Source organism: Capsicum annuum, chromosome 3 (genome assembly GCF_002878395.1).
Source record: "Capsicum annuum cultivar UCD-10X-F1 chromosome 3, UCD10Xv1.1, whole genome shotgun sequence".
Taxonomy (NCBI): Eukaryota; Viridiplantae; Streptophyta; class Magnoliopsida; order Solanales; family Solanaceae; genus Capsicum; species Capsicum annuum.
Window position 1 is genome coordinate 266,743,368 of NC_061113.1, and position 17,608 is coordinate 266,760,975.

At 33.5% G+C, this 17,608-nt stretch overlaps 2 protein-coding genes across 2 annotated transcripts; both read right to left on the bottom strand.

The window, feature by feature from the left end:
- Positions 1 to 442: 442 nt before the first annotated feature.
- On the bottom strand, positions 443 to 6,790 carry LOC107865819 (cyclin-A2-3). The gene is made up of 13 exons (XM_016712013.2): positions 6,381 to 6,790; positions 5,108 to 5,468; positions 4,717 to 4,819; positions 4,537 to 4,626; positions 4,083 to 4,225; positions 3,487 to 3,579; positions 2,965 to 3,098; positions 2,394 to 2,469; positions 1,696 to 1,772; positions 1,543 to 1,576; positions 1,295 to 1,444; positions 1,064 to 1,198; positions 443 to 973 (listed from the first exon to the last, which is right to left on the bottom strand). Exons 2-13 carry the CDS (start codon positions 5,402 to 5,404, stop codon positions 914 to 916), a joined length of 1,392 nt encoding a protein of 463 aa, XP_016567499.1. The 5' UTR covers positions 5,405 to 5,468; positions 6,381 to 6,790; the 3' UTR covers positions 443 to 913.
- A 1,213-nt stretch (positions 6,791 to 8,003) lies between these two features.
- Positions 8,004 to 14,228, bottom strand: LOC107861847 (aromatic aminotransferase ISS1; the record flags this gene model as incomplete). The annotated part of the gene is given in 9 exon segments (XM_016707222.2): positions 8,004 to 8,687; positions 9,129 to 9,237; positions 9,931 to 9,989; positions 10,116 to 10,222; positions 10,890 to 11,046; positions 12,470 to 12,529; positions 12,753 to 12,881; positions 13,984 to 14,031; positions 14,153 to 14,228. Coding segments are annotated over 9 exon segments (1,185 nt in total). The 3' UTR covers positions 8,004 to 8,234.
- Between the last annotated feature and the right edge of the window lie 3,380 nt (positions 14,229 to 17,608).

Here is a 17,608-nt window from a genome sequence, read left to right on the forward strand (position 1 = left end):
ATTACATAGGAAATATACAATTAATCACAATATTTAACAATGTACACATTACGAGTACTTAAAATTTTATGACTCAAAAAATTATTAAACTCTCCAAATAATAATAATGTCGTACAAAATGAAATTTTAAGGACAACAGCTTTTTCAACCCCATCCCTAAAAGGAGAAAACAAAAGTACAAGTAGACGGATCAATCAGAGCATAAAAGTTAGATTCTACTTTTTGTTGAAAGCATCATCTTTAAAATATGTAAACACACTATAAAATCATATAATATAGTACTAATAGTCTGTTTAATTACAAAGTCATTTCAAAAGATTTGATGCAAGAAAAACAAAAAACATTTTTGACTCCATGAAATAGTTTCATATTTGTGGCCTGTGGGAAATGGTTTTAGTATTCTATGAGCAAATGATTTATTAAGTACTATAAAGGGAAAAAGTTTCATAATGAAGCTGCATTTCAACAGATTAAGACAAATCAGTCAAACCTATGTTGCTTAGACTCTTCAAAAATGTCACTGGGTGTGTCGGATCCTTCAAAAATAGTGCCTTTTTTAAGGATCCGACATGGGTGCGGCAACATTTTTGGAGAGTGCTGAGCAACTTAGGTCTAAACTACAAAAGTAACAGGGTTGAAAAAATAGCATGTACAAGTATTACCTGCATGATTTTCTTGAATTACAACTGAGAAAGTTGCTAACTTTATACTGCTAAAACTTGCAAAGTTAAGTATATTTCTAGTTGTCAAATCTTTACATCAAGAGAATGGACAAAGGAACACTCTTAAGTGATTTGAATCAGTTACTCTCAGAAAAAAAGCCAAGAGAGGAGCCAAGTTGGAAAATAGCCCCTTTATAGAAAGTCATCTGCTTCAGCATTGCTCCATTTGGTTAGTCTTACATCTGCAAATTTCATGTTTGAAACAGTGTCTCAAGTAGCTTTGGCGAAGACAAACACGCAACTGACTTGAACTGTTGGCATAGGAAAAAGAGATACTTATTAGGGAACTACATATAATGATAACTTAAATGTGCTAATTTTGAATAGTAACATACAAGTACCTTATCTTGTCGGTATTTAGCACGTATGGCATTTAGCAGGCAGTTACTTGTATTCAACTGTAGACCATGTAATGCAAGAACTGTGGTTTTCAGATCCTGAGCCTTGTAATAGGTATAGTGCTCCAGTGTTGGACTCTGTCAAAGTTGAAGGTGTTATTCTACATCAGAGCCACGCAAAAGATAAAACGGATTAATGTAAAAAGAAAAAAAGAAGAGATTCAAGAAGCAAACCCATGGGTGGCTTGACTGATCTAGTGTCCATCTTGCAAGGAATACAGATGATGCAGCAATAGCAGACGGGACGAATTTCAAGAAGCCATATTCGATCAATGTCAGTTCAGCGAGATAATTAGCCAAGAACTCTAGCTCCAGATTGGGATTCTGAAATTATGTGTCATCCAGCAATACAGTTATATTTCAGTACAGAGAGAAGTTTTGTTATAATTCGAGGCATCAAGTGAAGCACATTAATTCATTACCTCGTAAGAAGCTTGTGCTGCTCTTACAAATCTCCTGCAAATACCATCATACATAAGAAGATGAATTTTCAGTTATCACAAAGACGTAACAAAAAGAAAAAGCTACGCTGTTATACAAACGAAAAAAATTAACCATGGCTGAAACAGAAGTACCTGAGAAATGTCTTTGCAGTTGGAGTTGAGAGTCGGAAACCTAAAAAGTTCAGAACAAGACTCTCCATTGCCAGGACCTGCGTCACTTTACTACATCAGAACCTTCAGTTTGTCCAACTAGTATATAATAATATCTGAAAACCAATTTTTTTCTGGGAGTTCTGTAAGATGATAGAGAAGGAAATGGGGAGGGGGAGATGTCGGCATCTTCTTTAATAACCAAAGGTTTCATGCAGATTTAGTATTTCCTCTGGTCTGATTACATTGCAGTATGTTACATAGAATTGCATTTCTTGTAGGGATTTGACGAGTTTCTCTCACTACTAATGAAACCGAAGAGACAGATCTACTTCCAATATTTGCAAGCTTGAAATAAGCATTGAGATTCATGTAGACCTAGAAGTCCTAAAAGCTTGAAGGGGAATAGGCTCCCTGATAATTATACCAAATGATACACAATTAACACATATATAGAACGTAAACTGTATGTGTGAAGTTTAGAGAGGAGAGATGTATGAATGGTAAAGTTCATCAAGTACGTTCCCCATGGGAGGTGCACAACAAAATCCAAAGACATCTTCTTAACTAACCAATAGCTTACTATGCCGTAACTATGCTTGTCCTTCTCACTCTTTTTTTGCACCTAATGTAGAAATTCAAAATCCTGATAGTGAGAAGTTGAAAGAGCAGTATTATACCTCATTTTTCGTGTAAGCATTGTCAGTGAGGAAACAGAACTCCTCAACATGTGGAGCACACATCTCTTCATATTTCCTTCAGAATTGAAAGAAAACCCACATTCAACCACCAGATAAAATGTAGGTCTTTATTCAGATATAAAAGGGAACAGATTTTCGTCTATAAAGTGCAAAGTGCTGGAAATAAATGCTATGATATCCTTTTTTCTAAAGCTGAAGGCACATTGAAAATGTGGCTACATAGGATAATTTCTTCATAAGCGCATATGGGGCATGAAGAGTTTGCCAGATTCTAAATGAGTGATGTCCTTAGTTGTCAGATTATAAAAATGAGTGGAGTCTTTAGGTTTGGCCTTATATGCACTTCGTAATCAAGACGTTTCAAACTATTAGGCATTGCCAACCCATCCAAAGATTCTGTGACTTCTTTTCGGTTTAGAAAGAAAGGGTCCTGTTACCAGTATTTCTTCAACTTGAGTATCTTTCTCTTTAAGCATTTCAAGAAAATGCTTTCCCAGAAAGTAATATTACAAAGAACCTACAGTAGTGCAAACAGTTGTGTTGGGCTTACGAGGCAACTAGCATGCAAGTGATACCAAGGAGCTGCAGGTTTTTCCTTTCCACATAGTTTTGAGATAGAAATAGATCGATGTAGTGAACAGTGAGATACAGTGTATCTGGCACCAATTTATATTCCTCGGACACCTGACACAAGATTAGAGGAAATTAGCAACCAGCTTTCTTATAAAGCATTTCAAAATTCAGCAGGCAACTAGCAAGCATTATGAGCTCAAAAGGTAAAGGAAGAGGGAGAGAAGCGGGATGAATGATTATCTTAGTTGAAAAAGCACATACAATCTTTACAAGTGTTTTTCGAATCTGATCTAAGGTGCAACCATCACCAGATGATGAAAAAAAAATAAAAAAATGTAAAGTTGCTTGTCCAAGTTAATACTGTTAGGAAATTGATCTACTTCACCTTTACTTGTTCAAGATGAATCATGAACTAATAATACGAAAATGTCAGCACAGGAAGACAGCACAATATGCTTCAACTATTCAGTTTCTTTTTCTGAGATGAACACCACCTTACCTCCACAAGCCAGTCGACAAGTATTCCCCGCATACTTTGCGTGATATCTCGCTGGAGTGTTTCCATGAAATTTGATTGCGGCCTTTTAATTAGCTGGAGAAATACAAATTAGACTAGGCATTAGGATAAGGTTACAGTTATTCGCTGCAACTGAAAAAAGACTAGGCTAATACTTGACACCATTATCCTAATTCCTAAAACAATGAAGTCTCCGAAGTTATACAAGTTGGGATTTGGATTCAGAAAATTAAGCAAATATTGCTTATTAATATGCATAGGAAAACATTCCAACAAGTAGGTTGCATAGTGGGAAAGTATTCTTGAGTTAAAATATCCAGCATTCTTTCATAAGTGAGCATAAATTAAAGGTATGGAGGAGGATTAATAAAGAAAAGAAACTGGGTGGTTACAGGTAAAAATGAAATTATAATCTAAAGTTGAACATTGATGCTGATTTGTCTAACTCAGAATTTTGAACAAAAAGGTGAAAAAACATCCTTGAGTCGCTTGTGAAAATATAACCTTTGCAAGAAACCCAGTTATTTCGTCAACTAAGAAATCGAAAAGAAATGTGCAAGAATATCAATTAAATGAACCTCTGCAACCCGTAAGTTGTAATATATATCATGAGCATATTGACTGCATTGCTGTGGATCCTTTTGATCAGAATCGATGTCGATGAAGTCCAACTTTGTTGATGTTGATGGTGCCGCATCACGAACAGCTTTCTCAACTGTGCCTGTTCAAAAATTCAGTTATAGTATGTAAAAGGAGAAACATTAACAAATTACATGGAACACAATAAACCTAGTATATATGAATAGAAACTGATGACTAATTCCAATCATTATTTATATCAGAAACATGTTCACTAAGTACTCAAGAATAAATTATGAAGATAAGACCAAGGCTTCCTCTATGATTTGTAAATGTTGCTACAGAGAATCACTTGTTATCATCATCTCTTTTTCTTTATTGTCCTGTCCAGCCAACTACAAGTTTGTCAAAAGTTGTATTGTTTTAATGAAACAAGTTCAAAATGAAACTAACCTTTTCTTGGACAACATTTGATTTCTATTGGATTTCCTTGCTGTTGTTCATGGAACTTCCCGACTGAGTTACTTTGATTAATGTTACTCCCTGCAGTTAGACAAATCAGGTGATATTCATAAAACTGACTCACATAGTACTCAGATTAGAGAGACATGCTGTCAGCATCTTGATCCCTACTTGGTGGTAATTTGGCTGGAAACTGATAGACTTCAGGGCAGACTGAAGTGGCCACTTTTGACACATCCAGTGAACTGTTTCCAACTCGCATGATCTTCTTCTTCTGAAAATTATAATAAACTAAATCAGACAACAACAGGGATAACTTGAACCAGCAGGATAGTGTATACACTATCAACAAAGTTTTATTGGGATAATATAGAAGCACATACAACACATGAATCCTTAAATTAGCTAATGCCCATTACTATTCTCTACCTGCAATATTTCAAATCAACTCGAAACTCTTCCAGATATCTAAGGAACTCTACAACAGTCAAACTATCAAAGTTGTTTCACACGGTGTCAATGACAAAATAGATAATACAAGTAGAACAGAAGAACTACTAACTGGAACTTTGGTAGCATTGAAGAAGTCTCCATTTGAAGTCTTGCCACATAGATTTGTGACGTCCTTAAGCACTGGCCGGCATTTCTGCTCCACAGAGGAAGTAAGTGGAACATTCTTGTTCCTCTCCCTGAGGATTGCCGTGTTAGAATTTGTCTGCAGAGCACGTTTCTGACCCAGCTGCTTTGGTAATTCTGTAGCGCGTGCAAGTGTGCATTTTTCAGGGGCTGCAGCTCGAGATCTCGTAATCCGAACCATGGGCTCACTTGCAGCTGAGATTACTGAATTTTCTCTCTTCATAGTAAGTGTGGGGGACGCAGAATTAAGCTAGTCAATTTACTTTTAGTTGAACCCCCTCATTTACCTGCAAAACTTCTTAAAGTTAGTAACATGTTATATCAAGAATTATGAAGCTCAAGAAACATTGAAACTAACAAACTTAACATGCTTTATCGTAGGAGCCAACCATTATAATTTATTGCCAAGGAAAGCTTTCACTTCATCTTGACTAAATCTAGCACTAAATATGGAATTCATGTATAAATCTTTGCGTAGGACAAATTCACAGGATAATACCATTCAAGAGTTAGTAACATGTAATATCAAGAATTATGAAGCTCAAGAAACATTGAAACTAAGAGAAACTTATCATGCTTTATCATGGAAACCGACCATTATAACTTACAGCCAAGGAAAGATTCGATTCATCTTGACTAAATCTTGTGCGAAATAAGGATTTCACGTATAAATGTTTCCATAGAATTCCAATTCACAAGATAATACCATTCAAAATGAATGTGCATAAGAAATGCCCAATATTCCGGATTCATATTCAAAAAAAAAAAAAAAATACTACAACACTAGTCAAAATGACATGTCCACAAAACTTAAACTATTAAGCATTAAAAATTAGAAATATAAAGAACACTAATGGAAATGTTCTAAACTTGAAGAGGAGAAAAATCTCAATGAAACAAACATGCACCTCTCTTCAAGTATTTAAAATGTGGTTCAAAATCAAACTATAATAATCCAAGAAACGTTCAAAAATACATCCTTTACCAAACATAAAGATAATCAAAACCGAACCCATAAAGGAAATTCCACTACATTTTCTTCTTGTCTACTCCAAGAACTCAAAATTATTAGACAACCCCACTGACCCACTTCAATCGAATACTAGAAAAATATCAATGTAAGAATGGGAAATTGAAGATTTAATCATTTCAAGAAACCATCAACAATGTTATTGAATAAAGAATGTAGATTAGATAACCTTGTTTTGCAATCAAGAAAATTCAAGAATGTGATCAAGATAAGATCTTGATGAGACAAAATGGATATTGAAATGTGTGAGAGAGGCGGGATGTTGAGTTTAAACTTCAAATTCAAGAAATTGAATGAAGGTAACAAATGATAAAAAAAATATGAAAAAAAAAGAAAGATATATTAGTAGTAGTATTTGTTTTTCTTGGATTAATAGTAATAATGGCCTCTGACAAAAAAAAAAAAAAAGAGAAACAGATGGGAGGTTTGACTGGTTTGACTAAAACGGTTTATTAGAACAAATTACTACTATTGTATTCCTTTTGGTTATTATAAGGTTATTACGCGGTCTTAAAAATGTAAAATTCACAAGGCCATCCTAGCTGGATGTTTTGTTTACGAATTACTCCCCTCACTTTGGAAAATTATGCACATTTGGTCCTTAATATCAAGTTTGATTGTTTAATTTGGTACGTGTTCTCATGCTATGAGGAAATATATTGTAGTACACATGTATTTTTGAATCCATTTTTGCTCAAATTGTGAAGAAATACCAATCATATTTCCTAGTTTTGTAGTTAGTTATTTTAGATAGTGAAAATTCATAAGATGGAGCAAAAAGGAATGACGAATTTCTCAATTAATATTATTCTCGTGTAGTAACTTTACTATTGTTGTTACGGAAAAATCCTTGGTACCCTATTCGGTGCGAATTCGGATTAGTCGGTCTCCAATGCGGGTACCGGACACCGAATGAGAAATCCAAAAAAAAACTATACTATTGTTACACTTCATGAGACCCTACTCGCAATAATTGGAAGTAAACACTACAACAATAACAACAACATACCCGGTGTATTTCCATCAAGTGGGATCTGGAGAGGGTAAAGTGCACACAGTCCATTCCACTACCTCAGATGAAGTAGAGAGGTTGTTTCCGATAGACCCCCGGCTCAGGACAGATAACAATAGAACAAACAAAACATATAAAAGCATGCCACCACACGGTAATACTATAATAACAAATAGGAAACAATAATAACATAAACAAGATACGCACAAGATAATACTAAAAAATACCTATTCGAAAAACATAGTTATCACCTATACACCACGGACGTACTCCTACACACTAACCCTCTATCCTAATTTGCGCCCTCCACACCTTCCTATCAAAAGTCATGTCCTCCGTAAGCTGTAACTGCTCCATGTCATGTCTAATCACCTCCCTCCAATACTTGTTCGACCTACCTCCAAATTAATTGAGAAAAAACTATCATTCGCTCACCTTACTCAAAGTGACCTTAATGGCACATTTCCATCATATATTTTCTTATTTAAGTGTTCACATGAATCAACTTGTGGTTATTTAGATCAATTCATCAGGCAACTCTCTATGTAGTAACTAGGATCCCAACCTAATATTTATGAATTACTCCCATACATCAGCCACTAGATCATCTCCTTGGAGACCAGTGCCATGTTTTTCATTTATATACCATAGCATCTCCATTAACCACTGTAAGTCTTCTTAACTTGGCTATACATCAGCCTGTATTTAAGTCGAGAAAGATAAGAGGATGGGGTGATTATCCACCATTGACACGACGTATAAAGCCTCCATTAGACATGCTGAGAGATAAATGAGACACTTCCATCATTCATTCAAGAAAATTAGGTATCTATAAATACTTCATTTCAAACTATACAGAATAGCAAGTTTTAGCTTGCATTTTCAAATGATCAAGTTGCAAAGCTTAAAACCCCTTCGATTATTAAGGATAGAAAGTGTCTTCCATTGTATTTGTTGATGACTGATCAGTCCAGGAGAACCAGCTGCTACTAAACTTTACTCTTGACAAAATCATGAATCCATTCCACTATCTAACAGCTCTTCCAAACCTTTTCTGAGCCTTTTTGCAGCTGTTATAGTGTCCTTTTCAATCAATCCTCCGAAGGAGATTCTAACAAAACCTGGACAGCCGCAGGAACTGCCGGGGATCAGGACTACTCCATGCCTCTTAGCTAGCCAGTGAACTACTTTAACGTCGTCCGCGTACTTATCGGGCAGCTTTACCCACAGGTAAAGGGCACCTTCTCCCCCTTTAACAGCTTCCTCTCCCAAAGGAGAGAGAGCTTCTAGAAGTACATCTCTGTTCTTGACGAGGTTTTTTACTTGATCAGCTACCCATTCTGGTCCCACTTCCATTGAGTAAAGAGCCAGTCGTTGTGAGATTATCGAAGCACAAATAGGTATGTTGTCCTGAACTTTAAGGAGTTGAGCTGCGAGCCCGTCCACTTCCGATGGGTATGCTATCTGCATTAAGACATGAGTTTAGCTCACTCACAAGACAAAACAACTTTTTTCCATTCCGGAGTAGCTATACAGTACAATAGTTTTCTGGGAATTCCATCGCAAATAAATAAGCACTTGGCTGTGATTGAGATCAGTTTTATATCCAATCCCAGCAGATTGACAGCATGCAACAGTATTCTTTTAAAAACCTAATACTGTCATAGGTGTCTCTCATACATTACGGATTTTGAAAAGACGTGTTAGTAAAGACGGGATTTTTTTTATTTTTTTTGGATAAAGGTGAAACCAACAGGTAGTTCACGAAGCAAGGAAATGCAGTTGCCAAATACATAAAAAAATCATCTTTTAACAAGGTGTATTTTTATGGTTGTGTCAAGAGTCACCCAGCAGAATAATAATCACTTACGTGCTCAAAATTAAGTTAGAACGAGCATCACTTACATATCCAACTCTCCATCCCATCATCCCATATGCTTTAGAGAAGGAAAAGATGTTTACAATGTGGTTTGCTTCTACGCAAACATGCTTCCTATCATCATACATGAAATACCTGCAAACAGTACATACATATAAGGACATATCTTTCTGAAAATTTTAAAAATTATAAGCAACGTGTACTGAACAAAGTTTCAAGAAAAAGAAGGAACAGAGATGATGCTTGATAGAATAAGATAAATGCATTCATGGAGGAGCAAAGACTCAATAGCAACGCGTGCCAACTTTCTAGGTTTATTTGCCATCCAGGGATTGAGAACAACAGCAAAAAGTGAGCCAAAATAATGATGAATTCTAGACATGTTCAGTGAAGTGTAACGACAAACTGGTGGCTTCCTGGAATCTGAAAGTTAAGATTCAGATTCCTTTATCTCCCAAACATTCAAAGCCTGATAATTCTGTCACCTTAGCTATTTCCTTCCTCACCTTCTCACCAGTTAAAACTCTGCAACAGATCCCAGGATAGATTAATTTTTCTGGCCTATTTAATTTAGTTTATGTTAAGGTTCACAAAGCATAAATATTTCCTCACAGTGCAAAAAAAACCCATATAGTTGAATTACTCAAAAGTCCCTTGCTGGTCTAACAAAAAGTATTCCAGGATTAGTCCATTCAATAGTTAATTCCCTCATCATCTTTGTTCTAAGACTATCATCTTTATCCACGGACGAGAAAACGAATTGGCACCAGTTTAACAGCAAGTACTCAGTTTAATATGAGAAACTATAAGATTCATATAATCACTTACTCATATGTGTTATCAACTACGAGCCAACATCCCGCTTCCTTACAAATATCAGATATCCTCTACATGACAAAATGCAACTTGTTAATGTTTCAATAGAGTCAAAATCACATGAGAATACTACTGCACTTTGAATAACTGATGACTTCCAACCAATCCATTCATATCAATAAAGATGAGATAGAGACCTTAAGAAGGGACTCAGGGATATATGTTCCTGACGGATTGCCGGGATTAACAACAGTGACAAGCTTTGGGGTTGGTACAGTATTCTTTAGAGTACTCTCCAACCAGTCTGAAAATTGAGAAATCATGGAACACGTTAACCCATAGAAAATCAAATGATGAAGGCAGATAATGTTTTGAAAGTCTCAAGTTCATTTGGCAAATTAGTGCCAATATTTAGGTTAACATTATGCAGCAAAGTGTCAAACTAAAAGTTATAGCGTACCTAAATCAGGTCTACAATTGGTAATGAAATTTACTTAGTTTTTCTTTTCCTTTTCTTTTGGGTGGGGATGGGGTGAGGATATCCAATACGAGAAAAATCACAGAAGAATTGCTTTCCAGACGACATTCTGCAAAGCAAGACATTATGAATGATTTACACAACTTGCAACACAAAGCAGAACACTACATCTGCAGCAACCTCATCTTAAGTGATATTTACACAACTGGTGTTAGATTCATAGAAGAGGTGGTTTCTTGAGAAATTTCAAGCAAAGGAGAAACATAAATTAGCTCATAGTACATATATGATTAGTGATTATGATATATTCCCAAGTGCTCAGACGCCAAAAGATAAACGGCTGTTCACTCAAATTTGAGCATGCATGCTAGCACAAAAAGATTTATACCACAACATCTAGTATAATCAGTCTTAAGGAAAACTAATGGGAAGGAATAGTAGTCTTAATAATGGGGAGGGCACCGCAAAATGAACATCATATGAAAGTACATACCTGCATCAGGCTGGAGTGTCTTTGCATCAACAGAACCCACCAGAATATCGGTAACACCCGTCATCTGGAATGACATGTATGCATTGAAATAGTATGGTGCAAACATGACAACCGAATCACCAGCATCACACAGTGCGAGAACGACATTTACAAAAGCCTGGAATCAAATCAGTAAGACTCCATTAGAGATTTCTAAGCAATAGGGAAACAGCTAGCCCATTAGTCCCTAACAAAGAACGTAGACATATACACAAATTAATCTACCCCGAAATGTAGCATCTCTATTACACTACAAATGGATCTTTGTCATAGCTCTACTATCTTCGTTCAACTCAAGATAGCATCTGAATTTGTTTACTGTAGAAAATAGTGATTTTAATTTGGAGCATTATCGAGGACACCACCCTCCTGTTAACTGCTCTTTAATCGGCAGGTATGGAGTGATCTTTCTGTACTCATACTTTGTGAGCCCCTTTTAACCATCATTTACTCAGTTATGGAAGTCTAGCTAATCAAATTTCAAATTAGAACCCGAAGTAATGCACACAAAATTGTGAAGTTCGAGTGCTTGAGCATGTTAGGTATGTCAGTAGATTTTTTCCCTATACATTTCTGACAGACGATGCTAAATGATGAGTTATGCTGCTGCAGTTGTTCCCATTGCAAGATTGTCATCTCATGAAAGCCACAGCATACAAAAATGCAGTGATAGTATGCAAACACTAAACGAGGTCTAATGTGAAATAGAGCACGTTTGACTTTTGATCAACTTCTTTTTTTAAGGAAATTTTTTTTATGAAGATCAAGTTGTAGCATGGAGCTAAATAAGCCCACAACAGAATAATCTTAGATGGGTACAAACAGAAGAAAATAAAATCCACATCTCAAAACTCAATAGCACATCAACCTTTCAGTATGCATCATAATTTACAAAGAAGCTAAAATTTCACGAGGCAATTCTATTTTTCTTTCATAAGTCTTCCATAGCGTTTATCAGGAAAAGCACTGTATGGAAGCTAGGATTTTGTTGACTACAATAGACTTTAACAAGTCCTCACCGGAAAGAGAGAGAGAGAGATTAAACAAAAAAATAAGGAAAAATCTTCACTCACAACCATCACTTGCTGGTTTTGGAGATAAAAGCTCTTAGTATTATAACAATGCAGACAGTAAAAACTTTCACTTTCTTTGAGGAGACCTACCGCAATAAATAAAGGGAAAAGGGGAAAAGGGGAACCAAAGAATAGGTTAGGAACAAATGGAAAAAGGGGAACCGGATAATAGCCTAGGAAAAATGGGAAAGGGGAACCGAATAATAGCTTAGGAAGGTGAAGTAAACATGCACCCCAAATTCTGGTAATCTGTCAAAGCAATGAATCTTGTATGAAGGTGGAGTAGCATCAATTCAATCCACTCTAACTCAAGCAAGCAATTCACCAAAATGTGGTTTCAACCTACACCACCCAACCTTTATGCGAGAAAGAAAGTTGTCTACTATTAATAGGGCAGGTAAGAAAGGAGGTGAGGTGACTGGCACCTATACCCTCAAATGACTGAATAGTAAAAAAGTAACATTTTACCTGATTTGCACCAGAAGTAACCATCACTGAGGATTTATGTAGGTTATTTTCACGACCCAACTGGAGAAAAGCACAAAAAAATATTAGACCAAAAGACGTAAAAACCAAATCACAATGAGTGATATAGTTTGAAAACGTGAAATGAAGCCGATATCATATGTGACAGTAACTACTGATTCACTAGGTAAAAGCAACCTACGCCACTCCAATGTTTGTTCCACCCACTACCCATCCTAGAAGATGCAAACTATAATACCACAGTAATCCAACTGATAAACCATACCTTTTGTTTCAACGCCTCCCTGAGCTCAGGAAGGCCCTCATCGGCACCATAGCGACTAACTGAAGGTTCCCAGATAATTTCTTTCACCTTTTCAAGTGCTTGCGCAGGTGGTTGCCAGTACACTACTCCCTATAAGACAGAGAAGAAAATAATATGATACCAAGATATATGGATGGAAAACAAGGAGAAATGATATTCAGTCAATCCAATATAACTACTCAATCTAACAGAAAGGTCCACCCACAACAGAGCATTCTATTCCTTTTGTTTACTCTTTCAGGGAAGTACATAAAGAAGCAATAACTACCCACCATTCCCCGCCCCAACCCCAGCAAACTTATATAGATAGATAGCTTTTTAAAACTTCCATTGGTAGGTTTACATGCTTGTCAACAAATCCGTCCTCAAAGATCGTAACAGTACCACTCCTTCGCAAAACAGTCCAATAACAGAAGGATAGCACTAAGGGATAACTTCTCACAGCGCATGGCAGGGCTGCAGATATTCTTCTGTATCACAGCATACTTGGTTAACTCAAATAAAAACAGATCAAAAGATAAGTATTATAACTCTTTTTGCACAGGAAAAGGACAAACCGGCCATGGAACATACTAGCAAAAAAGTTTTTTAACTCCAAAGATCATTGGAGAAATCCCAGAGAATTTCTTCACAAAACCAGAATCTCATGCAATTTGAATTATTTGCAATCACCATAGAAATTTAAGGATATCGAGAATGTCAACCTTACACCAGTAGCACCATATTTAGGTGTGCTCTAGGCCCGTATAACCCACCTGCCTAACCCTTCTACCCACAGCTTAGTGGCCAGTCATAATCTCCATTTTCCACATTCAAAACCATCTGGAAATACATCCTTTACATGGGAGGGAAGTCAAATTGGAAATTTTCTTTTTCCATTACTAGCTTAAATATTAAGCAATTCATATTCCAACTTTTCAAAAAAAAAATTGAAATTGATAACCTCAAGAATGAATTAGACCAACTTCCAATCCCAATACATCAGACAAGTCAATCTAATCAAGATTTCGAAGGGCACAAAAAGATGATCTCTAGGCTTCAAAGCCAACGAGGAAAGAACAACACAGATAAGTTTTTATCAAAGTTCACAATTTTTTCGAACCATTCAATGGATATTAGAATAATCAAAACTAAAATAAAGAGTACTAATAGAAAAACAAAATGAAACAAACATTGGAGAAAGTAAACAAACCTGAGCTAAAGAAACACAATCTTTAAGACCTCGTACCAATTCTTGAATCTATCAATTGCAAAACACACACACAAAAAAAAAAAAAAAAACATATCCATTAATACACAGAAAGAAACATAAACCAAACAAAACAAAAACAAGAACCCCAATCTAGAATCTTGAAAATTACCTGAACCATAACAGGTGTTTCTGTAAGAACAGCTCTTCTAGCTAGCATTCCAAAAGAACCCATTTCCTCTTTCTCCCTAAAAAAAAAAACAAAAATAGCTTCTTCTTTTTTTTTTTCAAGAAAAGAGTTCTTATCCACCTAACACACAAAGCAAAAAAGAACTTTTCCTTTCTGAAAATCTTACAAAAGCTTGGAACTTTTATAGAAAAAGGTCATTAAAAAGAATAATATATAAAAATAGGATCTTTATGTTAAATTAATTACTCCTATAATTAATGATAATGAATAAATTAGAGTGCAAAAGACAACCCATTGAAGCTGCTAACTGCAGGGTGCAAGTAGGAGTAAATAATTAGTAGGTGGGGGAAAGGAAAAGCCAGAAAGAAGGGAACCCATATTTTGTATTCTTGTGTATTTATTTATCCACGTTATAGCAATGAGAATACGTTACGAAATTTGTTGGACTGTTACTACAAGTTGAACTCTCCATTCATTTTGGTACAGTAAAAAAGGAGACTTTCTCTCCAGTCTACTGGTGTCCAATTCTTGGCAACTGGTGTATATTATTTATCACTTAAATATGCAATCAATATTCAACCCTTAAAATGTTTTTAAGTATAACTCCCTCCGTTTCGAATTAGTTGACCCTCTTTCTAAAAATTTGTTTCAATTTACTTGTTTAACTTATCAAATCACGACTATTTTACATAAATTCTTCTCATTCTATCCTTAATAGGTATTAAATATTACTACACTTTTCAAAAAATTTGAAAATAACACTTATATTTTCAATACTAACTTTATGAAACTTGACTTTTTTTCTTCTTTTCAAGGAGTACTACTAGTATTTTCAATCCATGTATGCATATGTTACAATTTTCCATGCTTAATTAATTATTGAGTCTTACAATATTAAGAAGGATAAAAAGGTAAAATATACTCCTAATTATGGAATTTCTTAATGAATGTGCCAAAATTAAAAGGGTCATCTAATTCAAAATGGAGGAAGTACTATGTTTCCTTAAATGTCATGGGGTTGTTTGGAAGGAAAATCAGATAAGCAAAGCTATTTTAAAGTTTGGGATATAATTAACTAATTTTAAAATTAATTATAATTTTTTATTGTATTTTATTTTGAGATTATTATCTCATACAAATTGACCTCTTAAGTGGTTGTTTGATACAAGAATTGAATAGATAAAGTTATTTTATGAGTTTAGACATTTCATTATTTATTTAATATTTATATAGAATAATTTATAGTTAAATAACATAAATCTCGATATTTTGGAGCTTAATTATAAAAAAATTTATTATTTTGTATAATTATCAAAAAAATTGATTTTGGATTTGTCGCTATATATAATTGGCTCACGATACATCAAACGAAGATACATTTTCTCCTTTATAAAGATATATTTTGGATCTGTCGAAATATATAGTTAGTCTCGATACATCCAACAAAAATATTGAAATTTTTATAATTATTTTTGTAAGGACGAAGATTTGTGTAAATATATAAGTTAAGGTATGTGTTTATGTAATTTTTTCATAATTTATTTCATTATTTTAATATGAATGGTAACTAATTAATACTCCTGGCCAAGTATAAGATAATTTATTCAGCATCTTATTTCGACACTATCTTCTCTTATTCTTCGTAGCAAATGGTCCCTTAGAGTAATCTAATGAATCGATTTGTCAAAGATTTTTCATATTTTTACTTTTTTTTTTTTTTTGAATTTATATAATTGAAGTTGAAGATAATTTGTGTTTGATTATCTTTTTTGCAGAAAATATTTAAAATATGTCTGTTTCAAATATAATTTCAAGTTAAATTTTAAATTTATATGACAAAACATTAATTTTCAAGTAAAATCAAAATTATTCAAAAATAAATAAATAAATAATTTTATGGCACAATGAATTCAATTTTCAGTGTCACAGTAATAAGGGCATCCATTTACTTCTAATTTTTAATTTTCAATTCGAGGTTCATAAAAACATTAAAATCTTGATTAATTTAAATTTAAAACACAGAAAACTCAGTTTAAATAGGAATCTCTCATACTGATTTGAATTAGATATCTAATTAAAGATAACGGAATAACATGAAATTTATTTATTGTTGTTTAGGAAATAAATAAAAGATTCGGCACAGAAGACTTGAAGCGCGAAACTTCGGGGGACATGACTTTTTTATTTTTCTTTTATTCTCTCGAGAATTTATGAACGTGTCAATTCATGGTAACAACCTCATAAAATATGATTACAAACAAATTGTTTTTTATTTTAATTTAACCCTTTTTTAGTTTGACTGGACAATTAAAAATAAAATGTATAGTAGTACTTTTTATGTTTAGTTTCTTTGTCATACATTTCCTTTTAATATGTTTTAAAATGAATAATTTTTTTTATACAGTTCTTTAAGACTTTACATAAAATCTTAAATTAAAGAATATTTTGATATATTGTATATATCTTTAATTTAAGCCTATGAAATTTTTTATTTTATTTTTTTACTTTATTAAATTTTATGTCAAACTAAAATCCAAGAAAGACCAAATAAAGCAAGTATAATAATGTATTAAAATATCCTTTTAATTTTGTAATGTTAGCCATGAATCTTAATATTGAGTATAAAAACTTATTGTACATGGACGGAGTATTATTCAATGAGGTTGGTAGAAACAAGAAGGTTGGTAGGAGTTAAGACCAAATCGGACTATTATTCAATGAACTTATTTAATTTTCTTTTTCCACTCAGTGTTCGACAATTTTATTTGACTAATTTGACGAGGACACCCAAGTGAGTGTAAAAATTGGTTATTAATGAATTTATTTGCCCCGATTTTTCTTTTTAATTGATTTAAAACAATAGAAAATACTTTTTGGCCATAAAATTTGATCATAATAGTAATAAATGTTATTCACATTATAAACTAATTTATTTTAAGATATTTTTACCCTTTTCATTCTAAATTTAAATTTCTAACATTACTTTATTTATTATACCATTTTCCAATACATTAAAAACTATCCCAATACATGGGAATGAATAATTTATGTATTTAATTATGATTATTTAATTTTATTAATTGGCAATTAAACAATTAAAAAATTATCAAATGTAGTAATATGTTATTAAGAAAATAAAAATTAATTAGTACAAATTTATTTATTAATTGTTAGTTATATTTTTTATTTTTTACATTTGTAGTTGTTTAATTTTTATTCAATTTTTAATTATGTAGTATAGATTACACTTTGTACATATTTTAAAAAATTTAATTAAATTGTTTTACTTATTTTTTATCTAGTTCGATTTTATGATTTTTTTAATGAATATGAAAATTATTGTATGAAAATAGAGTTTCAAAAGTGAATTTCCGAAATAGTCAGCTAAGTTTTAAAATTTTTCTTCAAATATCACTTATATTTTATTTAGGATCACAA

Excerpts from the sequence above, each read along its gene's own strand:
- LOC107865819 (XM_016712013.2), bottom strand. The coding sequence starts at position 5,404 with ATGAAGAGAGAAAATTCAGTAATCTCAGCTGCAAGTGAGCCCATGGTT. Across the intron at positions 3,099-3,486 it reads TTGTCGACTGGCTTGTGGAG|GTGTCCGAGGAATATAAATT; the intron begins GTAAGGTGGTGT and ends ATCTTGTGTCAG. Across the intron at positions 1,577-1,695 it reads ACTGCAAAGACATTTCTCAG|GAGATTTGTAAGAGCAGCAC; the intron begins GTACTTCTGTTT and ends TGGTATTTGCAG.